General features: G+C 39.0%; 1 protein-coding gene and 1 long non-coding RNA gene across 3 annotated transcripts; both read left to right on the forward strand.

Moving 5' to 3' along the window:
* The first annotated feature begins 613 nt into the window (after positions 1-613).
* uts1 (urotensin 1) lies at positions 614-4,878 on the forward strand. The gene is made up of 2 exons (XM_005949377.3): positions 614-2,673; positions 3,090-4,878. Exon 2 carries the CDS (start codon positions 3,093-3,095, stop codon positions 3,537-3,539), a length of 447 nt encoding a protein of 148 aa, XP_005949439.1. The 5' UTR covers positions 614-2,673; positions 3,090-3,092; the 3' UTR covers positions 3,540-4,878.
* Positions 4,879-9,490: 4,612 nt separating this feature from the next.
* LOC102301433 lies at positions 9,491-11,968 on the forward strand. 2 transcript variants are annotated; one of them, XR_001335813.2, is made up of 3 exons: positions 9,491-10,313; positions 10,457-10,574; positions 11,302-11,968. It is a non-coding gene; the product is annotated as an uncharacterized LOC102301433 (long non-coding RNA). The 2 variants fall into 2 exon arrangements; XR_006053161.1 differs by having other exon boundaries at positions 9,491-9,992; positions 10,085-10,574.
* Positions 11,969-11,974: the final 6 nt, after the last annotated feature.

Raw genomic sequence — 11,974 nt, forward strand, 5'->3', positions numbered from 1 at the left:
ATACTTGCTTTAAAATCGTGGTTGTTAGCAAGGCAGCTGTTTACTCCTGTTTCCAGTCTTTTATTGGGTTGGTTATCACTGTGGTCCAGTGGTTCACACTGCTGCTGCCTCACCCCAAGAAAGCATTTAAAATAAAGTGAACAGAATAAACCATTGTATAAACGGGAGTTTTCAGTAAGGAGAGAAAACTGCTATGCAAGTGCAAATACATTAATGCAACACTAACATAACGTGTCATAAAAGCACGAGTGAGATCAGTCTTCTCTGACAGTCATATTTACTCAGACGTCAAACTGTTCCTTTAACAGTCAGCGTCACATTTGTTCTGTAGCTGCTGAAGAGTCACCACTAATCCGCAACATAACCCAGGATCATGTCAGTGCTGCGTTCCCCTTTTTCAGGATATGAAGAATCGTTTTATCCATAATGGGCACATTTTTGATAATTAAAGGTCACGTCTGGTGTAAGAGCTAATAAAGTTTTACACGAGTTGAGTTTATGAGTCTGGTGTGTTTGACCTCGCTAACTTTGCTTTGGATGGGGTGGGGTTTGTTTGTTTGGAGGGAGATGTGGAGGCTGCTGAGCTGGGCTGCCAACCAAATTAACTGCACAAATTTTCTTTTTTTTTTGTTCCCCCCCCCCCAACACACACACACACAAACGCACACACTCATGGTCCATATCAGGGAAAAACAAGCGGAAAACGTCTGACGAATCGATTGAAAATCTGCCAAATATCCCCACCGCCTGCCTGAGGGAAATGAGCCTCTCCCCAGAAAGCTGGATTTCATTTTTTTAATTCATCTCCCAGGCTCGCTGTGTTTGAGAATTAAGGCCCAGTAATTAAACGAAGATACAGTGTGTAGGCTTTTTAGTAGCGCAACCTGAAAACAGTGTGTGATGGGGCTGACATCTGTGATCAAAATGAGATCTGATGTATAATTTGAAGTTACTGATGTTGGCTCATAATTTGTGTGGATTTACATAATTTGTGACCTCAAAGTGTTTGAAAGAAGTCGTTTTCTCCTCATTTTCATGTTTGTCCTGAAGAAAAAGTGAAAACAGCAACATAGTTTCATATGAAAGATGATATTTACAAATTTTCTTTATCAAACTGTTCTACAGGCTGTTGCTAGCAGGCATTGTTGTGTGTCAAAGCACAAAAATGCTCTTTTGATTCCCATATTATAACTTATTGTCTAAATTTGTAGAACCCAAAGATAACATTTAGGGAGTACATTTCATCTCTGTCTGTGTATGTTATAGGTAATCTAAGGAGATTAGAAAGAAAAGAAACTAGACTTCTTTAAGTTTCTTCTTTAATTTCATCTACTATCATGATTTAACACCATAGAAGTCGGTTTGTTTAGCTCACAGTGAATTGAGTCAAACAACTGAGTTGTTTAATGAATCAGAGGAAATGCAAATACAGGAAATACAATTGCTGCTCCTTTAGAAATAATCTCCCTCTTTAAAAAAGAAGGGAACAGCAAGTGCACACAGAGCTAACAACCCCAAGTATTTGAAGTGTTTTAAAAGAAGAAAACTTTGTTGTGATTATGCCAGACCACCTTTATGTAATGTGCAGTGTATTAAGAATAGCTAAGTGTGAGTCTGGGAAATGTTTCAGGTCTGTAAAAGGAAAAGTTGAACTTGAGGATGTAAACTTGTGTTTGGCCCTATTGACTTTTGTCCCCTATTTACGTGATTCATAATATTTAACTATGCAGCTCTGTGACTCACTCAGAGTAAATAACATGTACTATGGATTTCTTTATATTCTGGTTTGACTGGTATAAAAAGTGAGCTTTTACTAATAATCCCGTGAAGGTTCAGCACCACAGACAGCTCCCTCACCCATTCAGTCCGACTTTAAAGACGTTTTTCATGTTCACAGCTTCTATTTAATATTTAAAAGTCATTTCTTTGTCTCATTTGGCCAAAGCAATACTTTGCTTTAGAGCACAGCCTGGTGAAAAATAAAGTTTTAACTTCAGGCAGGTGAATGTGAGCTGAATTAATGCTGATTTATTGTCTTTTACATCTTCTTGCATCACTTCAGCGCTTAGTTTCTGCCTCTAATTCACCTCTAATTCTTTCATTTGAACTTCTGAAAGTGAAATAGCCCTTTAGCAATGCAGTGCAGGGAGACAGGCTCTTCACAGATTTTGATTCATATTATTATTATTCAGATTATTCATATTTAAGAGAGAATTTAAGGCAGTGCGGGTTGCAAAGAAAAAACATAATCACGCACAACAAAATAATTCTGATAATATAAGAATAAAAAGTAGGGCAGGTTCCTGAATCGCCCCAGAAATCCCACACCTATTGGCACCTTCCTCCTGTACCCCTGTGAGTTTACCTCATCAAACTTGATGACCCACCAAGGATGAAAAAGAAATGAAGCTGTAAAAAAAAAAAAAAAATCACGTCCTTTATTCGCCGTCCATCACAGCTTCCCCAGCTGTCCCTCGGGACTTCTGTGCTTTGCGTCTCGATAGTTGTCCGGTTTCCAATGCGCTATCTGTGCTCACATTGACGTCAAAGGAGCGGGCAGGACGTATAAAACCCTCCGGTCCCCTCTAGTCTCCGCTCACAGGGACTTTTCAGACTCTGCTGAATCTCACCGGCCGACCGCAAAGTCCAGCTGCAGCATCTGGAGACAGTAAAGTAAGAACAGTAGTTCTTTCATTCAGTCTAAAGTTGTGTTCATCATTTAAACTTTTTAATAACCGCACAGTGAGGTGCTCGTCATCTTATGCGCTTTAGCTTGAACAATCTTTGGCTACAAAAGAAAATGTTGCCATTAAATATTCTTTTGTAATTTTAATTCCAGTTCAAGTAAATGTTTTAGAAGATTTAGGTTTTCCATCAGATTGACAGATAACATTTATTTTGCCTTTGGAGCGAACATGAGACTTTACATCTGCCGAATCACGACCCAAACCAAACTTTAAAGTTTTAAAAGTGTATGAATGTCACGCTTAGCTCAGAGAGAATGTAAATAAAACACAACATTTCCAAGATACACTATGAAACGTACTTTTAAACCTGAATGTCATCTTAAATGTTTCATTTTCTTGCAGGACATGAAGCCAGTCTCCCTTCTCCTGCTGCTCTCCTCGGTCCTCCTGTCATCACACCTCCGTCCAGCCGCCGGCAGACCGCGCACCTTCCCTGGCTGGATGAATGGCAGCGGTCGCCTTCAAACGCAGCAACTGGACGAGGTGCTCCTCAGAGCGGCTGCCGCCGGGGACAACGCCGCCTCCGATCTACTGGGCGAAAACATCATGAGGATTCTCCAGAGGAGGAACCCGGATCGTCTCCACCTGCTCCCGCCAGAAGAAGACAGCGAGGAGGCGGAGGAAGCGGCTATGAGGACCGCGGCGCAGCTGCTGAAACGCAGCGAAGAGCCGCCGCTCTCCATCGACCTGACCTTCCACCTGCTGAGGAATATGATTCAGATGGCCAAGATGGAGAGCCAGAGAGAGCAGGCTCAGCTCAACCGCAAAGTGCTCGACGAGGTGGGGAAGTAAATCTCTGCTTCTTTTTGAAAATGCCTCCTTAACAGAGCCCAGAAGCTGTATCAATATTCCAGACCTCTGACATTAGTTTCTGTTCGTGCGCCTGCCTTCCTCTCCACATCATTTTACGCACATTTGGTGCCATTTTACGCATCACAGCAGCTGTCATTAAAATGTAAAATGTTTTAAATGTTATTTAAAGACATTATTGGAAGATATGGAAAAGGACCTCTCAGAACCCCGCTCATCTTGAAACACACACAATCCTCTTAATCTCTGGATTTGTGGTGGACTCGTGGCAAAAAGGGAAAACCCTTGGATATCAAGTCGTTTTCACTATTTGAAGTATTGGATGTGGTTTGACTTGGAAATCAACACTTCTTTATGAATTGATGTCTAAAATAAGTTGTTTAAGCAGTTTGTTTGTGTGTATGTGTTGTAAGCTTAATGTTTTCAGAAAGACTAAGCTGACCTGGAAATCTATGAACCCACTGAGAAGTGCTTTAGTTTGACCTTTGAATGCTGTAGATGTGACAGATTAAAAGAAAGAGTTTATGGTTGCCAGCAGCCACAAATGTTAAAAATATGTATTTATTCATATTTAGTTAAGTATAAAGTAATACAAATGCACATTCAGATTCATTTAGATTAGTTTAAGCAAACTACATGTTTGTACAGAGTTGTAGAAATTGTATCTGCTTGCCCAAAGTTAAATTTCTGTCACTGTTGAGAACCAGGGGACAAATTTTCAAACTTTTTTCTGTCGGCCCAACTCGCTTGTATATCATCACTTTGTCTCTTGATCAAGCTCAATAGACAGATGGCTATTACCTTTTACATTAATTTTCCCCCTTTCTGTCATTTTTCTTTGAGCGGGAGCACTATCACCTGTACTGTATCTACTGTAGCATGGTAACCTACAAAAAAGAAAAAGAAAAACGAAAAAAAAAATGCTTAATTTTACTGTAACATTCATGTCTGACACCAGTCTCTTTGTTTTAGCAAATGAAAAAAAACAAAGCTTTTTGCCATTTATATTTTGTAATAAAAAAGTTTGAAGTAAAAGTGGATGCCTTTGATGTTGTTATTGTTGCCATCTATGTGTGTGTATTGATCATAAAATACAACCTCATACTCTGATGAAGTGTCATCAAGTGTTTATTACAGCAATTTTTGGAATTTTCCTCAGCATATTCACTGTCTACATTACAGTAGTTTAGGGTTATTTCCTGCCTTCATTGGCCAAAGGGCAGAAATGGGCAGGTTTATTGGTCCATAGAATGATTATGAAACAAGTGGCAGTCAATCTTCCTCCCTATCTTGATATTTCATCTCCTTGTGATTACTGTGCAGGACTTTATGATTATTTTGATGGATTTGCATCTCTTCATAGTCTTTTTTTTTTTTTTTTTTTTTTGGTAATGGAACATTTTGCCAAAGATTGCATAGGCCCACCCTAAACTTTTCAGTCATGAAGGTGCCTTAGTTTGAATTCAAATGACCTCCATTGATTTTTCTCTGATGCCACTCCAATCTAAAAGCCTTACATTTGCATTCAGCTTTTACTTTCTGGTTTAGGTCCAATACAAGGAGGCTCTGTTTGGGAAGCTTGTTTTCATTATGTCTTAACCTGGGACTGTGTTCAAGGCAGAAATTCTAATAAGCAAATTAAGTGAAGTTTCAAGTACTGAATTAGAACAGCTGTTGAAGGACACCAGTAAAATATATCAAGAAAATTCGCGAAGAATGTGTCATCATTTTTAAGTAGTTTGTTATCTCATCATAGGAGCAGCAGCTGATTAGGCTCAGGCTTGATAGAAGTGACAGTTAGTGGAGTTGTGTCCAAGTTGTTGAACATGATAAGACAGAGAAGAAACAAACGCAGAAGTGAAAATGGCCTCTGGGTCCTGTGTTTCTATGACTCAGTCCATATTGTGGGTGTGTGGCTGATTCTTCACCAGCTGTCTGCGTGTGTGTACATTGTGCCTCACAAATGCCATCGCACTTCACTTTGTGCATCAAAGGAAAGACAAACGTATCGTATTTCTTTAAACTCTGTTAATGTGTTCAAGTAGTAAATAAGGCCAACAAGCATTTTTACTTATTTTTACTTATACTTATTTTAATTATGAGGTAATGCTAAGTCATGTATTATTTTATTTATGATATAGTAGATATTTTTGGATTGGGCCTGGTGAAAAATTCCTGTCTTTTTTAATTATACATGCATAAAGTTTTTAAATTCTCATGTGTCTGGGGTCATATAAACTGAAATCAGAGTAGTCAGGATGTAGATTATGTGTGTATAAAAAAGCAGCTGTATAACAGTACTTAACATCACTGAAGCCTTGGAGAATAGTTAAAAATGTGGCTAATTTTTCAAAGACCTTTCTAAAAAAAAATACATTTGCATACATCAGATAATAGATAATACTGGAAAAACTAGATGAACAATCCATTAAATGGTTACTGATTGATTATCTGGAATCAGACAAACAGGTGTTCAACAAGGATCCATTCTTGGACCTCTTTTGAACTCCACACACAAAAAGCCATTACCTCAGCCAAGAAAAATTGTAATGTACATGTTTATGCAGATGGCACTGTTCTACATGGCCAGTGTTTCTCACATATAGACATTACTTTGGTGGTGTACCCACGTACGTTAAAACCACCCCTTATGCATATTTGGCAACTCATCTCTCTCCAAGAATGACATCATCTGAATTCACTAATGAATAATTTGATGATTCAGTATCATTGTATTATTTGTCTCTCACATTGTTCTGGAGGAATTTTCTCGTTTACACTTCAGTTCATTGAGGTTTGTGAGGATTCACTTACACATCACAGCATTTCTACTGGGAGGAGGTCTGGGCTTTGACTGGGCCGTCGTAACAATTTTTTTCTTTCTTTTTTCAGCCGTTCTATTAGATTTGCTGAAGTGCTTGGGATCATTGGGATGGCTGTGTAACATATTTTCAACCATGCTCACATTTCACCCTAAAACGCTTTGGATCTTTGGAGTCCATCTTTAGTTAAATGACTGCAAGGTACCGAAGCCTTATGGCTGCAAAACAAGCCCAAACCATCACCCCTCCTGACAGCCTGACAGCTGTATTTGTGCTGTTGTGCATATTTCTACTTTGCTCGGGCCTGTCTAAAGGACATTCCAGACGTTTTGTGTTTTGTTTAGATGCTACTTTGCAAACCTAAGATGTTTTATTTATTAATATATGTTTGTTAATTTTTACTCTTCTGTAAAGCATCCTTGAGGTTAATATTATTAATATTATTATACGTAGAAGCTTCTTGTGACAGTGCTTTGTCCCCTGGTTCAGCAAATATCTATTTATTCTAAATGAATCCATATAACACAGACCTGTTAAAATGTACAGTAAATTATATTGACAATTATTAATAATAATGTGATTCGAACAAAGTGATGATCTACAGTGTGTGTTGTGGTATTTAGATACAGAAATAGAAAAAGGTCCGTGTCTACCTTAAGTTGGACTGTCTGATTGTCCTGACCACAAAAACCATCAGGTTTGACCCAGAAATGCCAATCACGGACCAGCCAATGAGAGGAAAACAGATCAATAATGTATTTTTGACCAAAGCCTTAAAAATTGAAAATATTGTTACAAAAAAAAAATCAATGCATTGGTTGGTGTAGGAGAAGCATGATCATTAATCTCTCAGAGCTGACTCACTGTGACCTGGCTTGAACCAGTGAAGGAGGGCTGACGGATGCTGACGTCAAAACCTGCAGTCAAGGTAAGAAAATGTAAAATCATGGAATAACTTTTGCCACCAGCTTTGAAAGTTCTCCTTCCAGTCACCACCATCCTTTTGCATCTCATGGTTCAGTCAATTCACTCTACAACAAAAGCACCAACAAAAAAAACAAAAAACTGTGGCTTTGTTCAAAATTTCTAACATTCATCACACAACATAAAAACAAATCCACATCTACAAGTCTTTCTCCAAACATGAAAGTGTTCCCATGATAATCAGCCATGCTATTATAATCCCAAGTTGTGTTTAAGTCAGTGTGTGGCTAATTGTTATTATTTTTAATTGTGTTTGTGTGTTTTTGTAACTTGATTATACCTTTGTTTAATCATTTGACTGTCATCACTTTGACGTTTGTTGTCATTGCACAATTATACTTTGTACAATGGCACACTGACATTCTGGTACTGTCCCACATTGGTGCTAAAAGAAAGACAAGCAAATCACAACAATACTATATACAATATAAAATGTAAAATATGTCCCATAGACATAGTATGCATAGTCGAGAGACACATTTGTGTCTTTGGTTTTCTTTTTCTTTTTTTGTTTAGAAAGGTTTGAGTCTGCCAGGCACTCCCACAGGCATCCCAGCTGTCAAAGGGTGAGAGGCTGGGTACACCTTGAACAGGTTGACAGTCTATCACAGGGCTAATTAACTTCTACTTCTTCTTTTGGCTGTTTCCTTTGGAGATCGCCACAGTGGATCATCTGCCTCCATCTCAGCCTTTCCTTACCACCCCCCTCTGTCACACCAGCCCTCTGCATGTCCTCCTTCATTACATCCTTTAGTCTTCACTGTGCTCTTCCTCTTTTCCTCTTGCTTGGCAGCTCCATATTTGACATCCTTTGTCAAATAAAGTATATTCACACTACCCTCCTCTGTAAATATCTACTTAATCTTGCCCCTCAAACTTTGACTTCAAACTGCTAAACCTGAGCTGTTCACTCAGTTTTAATCCTGTCCATCCCGGTCACTCCCAGTGAAACTCTTATCCTTTTCAGCTTTGCCCCCTGCAGCTCAGTCGCCTGTCAGTGACACTGTCTCTAAAAAAATTACTTCAGCAGGTCTCACTACCATCTTGAAAACCTTCTCTTACGCTCTTGCTGGTATCCTTCTGTCATAAATCACCGCTGACACTCATCATCCCAAATATTCTCGGCAGATGGCCGCCCCTCCCTGAGCCTGGTTCTGCCGGATTCTTCCTGTTAAAAGGGAGTTTTTCCTTCCCACTGTCACCAAAGTGCTTGCTCATAGGGGTCATATGATTGTTGTGTTATTCTCTGTATGTATTATTGTAGGGTCTACCTCACCATTTACTCTAGTTTAATTAGTTTAAATACAATATAAAGTGCCTTGAGGCCATTGTTGTTGTGATTTGGTGCTGTATAAATAAAATCGAATCTCCACCCACTCCATCCTGCACTTCATCTTTTTCTTTGGATGTGTGACTCCATGTGTTTGCATCTGCAACAGATTTATTCTGTCTCACTTCTACTGATATTCATTCCTCCACTCTTCAGGGCACACCTCCACCTCTCCAGGCTTTCTTCAACCTGCTTTTTACTCTTCACATCATAAAATCATCTGCAAACATCATCGTCCACTCCAGCCTGCCCTCAACTATCAAACTGTCCATCACCATCGTAAACAAGAAGTGGCTCTGAGTCAATCCGTAATGCAATCCTTACCTTCACCTTGAAGCCTGTCATCTGTCATTCCTACAGCACACCTCACCACTGTCCTCAGACATATCCTGCACCACCCTCAAATCCTTCTCTGTAACTTCAAAAATGCTAAAAAAAAAAAAAAAGTGATAATAAAACAATAACTCTACTTGGAACTATAAACATCTTTGCATGGTCCAACAGCAATCCATTTGATAAATGTTGAGATATTTTGGTCTAAACCAAAGTGGTGAATCAACCAACATTCCCACCCATGGAGCGAATGTCTTTAATCATCCTGGCTCTGAGGCTTTTTATGTTAAATTTGTGCGATTGTTGGACAAGTTTCAGCCACGGATTAATACACATTTGGTGTTCTAGTGGGTATTTCCGGCAGCATTGCTCATTGATGCCTTTTTAATAGCTTTTGGAATGCCACAGAAGAATTAGATCTCTCAGAATTGGGATGCACAAAGAGTATTTGTCTTTAGGAAAATCAATTCTTTGTTGGTTTTGTTTCATATTTACCAGTGACGATATAAATGCTCATTCATTCTTTAACTAAAAGCAGCAGATAAAGCATCCCTGCTTATATCCTGCCATTTACATATTTAAAAACAGTTTATTCCAGATATTAACAAAATCATCTATTGCTGTATTTCCAGGTTTAGGACATACAGACACACATTTGGTCCCACTGACTTTAATCTCTACGTTATTTTCTCTTAAAATTTTTCTAACATGTTAAAAGCTGTACTGCAGCTTTTGGAAAGATTTAATCCTGAAGAAAACACATGGAAAAGACTTTTTTCCCTTTCCCACCCACAGCACAGAACACAGTGCTAAATCCACTGGATGCATTTCCTGTGAGTTACACACACACAGATATATTTACACACAATGCATTGGCTTCTTCTGCTAAACAAAATGATGTGGGAGGCGAGATACGTGGCCAAGTCAGTCCTCCCTGCATCTGCTGCTGCAGGAGGAAACACAGAGGTACATAAATGTGTGATTTCATGTGGTCTTTTATGTCCGAGGATTATGAAAAACATCTATTTGCATCTCTGTGGGTTTTTTCCCTCCCTCAGGACTGCAGGGACCTCAAGTACAGAACAAAAGACAAATATCATGAGATCAGTGTCACCATCCCACGTCTGAACAATCACCAGTGACTCTCCAACTGCTCGGCCTCATGTTCCTGTACTCCACGCATACGCAGCACGGATGGAGGAGGAGGAGGACGCTGTTGTTGATTGCAGCCTTTTGACTGAATCAGCATAAACACACTGATGAGGGGAATCCTTCACGCTGCTTTACGTAAGTGGTCTTGTTAGAGATGTTTTCACACATCCTCTCTGTACAGCAACAAGAACCTCCACAAACAGCCTCTGACACATTTGCACTAATTCAGTCAGAAGCGATCAGACATGTTTTTCTTTTCTTTCCTTTTGCATTTGTAGAAATTTTCAGAGTTTCTGCACTTTTAACCTCAAACCACCAAGATTTCATACAGGAATTCTTTCTCACTGACTCTGTTTGTGCTAACTGCAACTTCACTGTTTCCTTCATCTACGGCAGGTATGATACAATGTTTTTCTGTTCAGTAGTTATAGTTTTAATGCAAAAACTAGTTAATCTAATTTGTCACATTGGGCATTAAGTGTCTGCCAGATTTAATTCTTCTAGTCTTGCTCCGTTTTTCATAGTTCTCTCCTTAATCTGGCCATTGCAAATTTACAGTCTGCTGCTGAAACCAACAATAAGCTTCTTTTAAACTCTGATAAAATTAAGGTCACCGCGTCACGTAAATTATTCAGCCTACAGTTCATATTCAAACGTTTTGATGTTATAAAACTGAAACTATTAACTGTTAGAAATATGTTTAGGATTCTGGTTGGATAGCAGACTCACAAAAAAAGGAACCAATCAGGTTTCCTTTCTGCTATGACGAAGATCGTTGTGAGATGAAGAGTGGACTTGATTTAAAACAAAGACACATAATGATTTTTAGCAGAGGTTTCTATATTAGACAATAACCTATAACAATTATACACTACCAGTCACAATTCTGGACACACCTCATTTAATGGTTTTTCTTTATTTTAATGACTATTTACATTGTACATTCTCACAGAAGACACCAAAACTATAAATGAGCACATATGGAATTGTGTAGTAAACAAAAATGTGGGAAATAACTCAAAATATGTTTTATATTTTTGATTCTGTAATTACTGCTTTGTACACTTTTGGCATTCTTTCAATAAGCTTCATGAGGTAATCACCTGAAATGGTTTTCCAACAGTCTTGGAGGAGTTCCCAGAGCTGCTGAGTACGTGTTGGCCCTTTTGCCTCTGTGGTCCATCTCATCCCAAACCATCTCGACTGGGTTTAGGTCAGGTGACCGTGGAGCCTAGGACATCTGACACAGCACTCCATCACTCCCCTTCTTGGTCAAACAGCCCTTACACAGCCTGGAGGTGTGTTTGGGGTCATTGTCCTGTTGAAAAATAAATGAGGGTCCACTAAACACAAACCAGATGGAATGGCATGTCACTGCAGGATGCTGTGGTAGCACACCACCTCCTCCATGCTTCACGGTGGGAACCTGTAGAGCAAGGCCAAGGGTTTGCAGCGCTGTCAAAGCCAAGATTTTTTTCTTTCGCAATTCTTCATAATTCCAAATATCTTGCTTCATGTAATTGATATATCTACAATCTAGAAAGTATTAAAAACAAAGAAAAACCATCAAAAGAGAAGGCGTGTCCAAACTTTTGACTGGTGTGAATATTATAATAGTAATAATATCTTCAACAGTCAGTGCCTCTTGTCAGTTTCTGTATAAGGTCAATACTTTTGGTCAGAATTGTGGATTCTGAATGTTATCAAAAAGCATCATGACCTGGGAATATTACCAGAACAACCCGAGTGTTGGTGTTGAGATGAGGTTTGAGATGATGTCATTTGTTTAATATGTG

Source organism: Haplochromis burtoni, unplaced genomic scaffold (genome assembly GCF_018398535.1).
Source record: "Haplochromis burtoni strain Fernald_Lab_line unplaced genomic scaffold, NCSU_Asbu1 Contig_658, whole genome shotgun sequence".
Lineage (NCBI taxonomy): Eukaryota > Metazoa > Chordata > Actinopteri > Cichliformes > Cichlidae > Haplochromis > Haplochromis burtoni.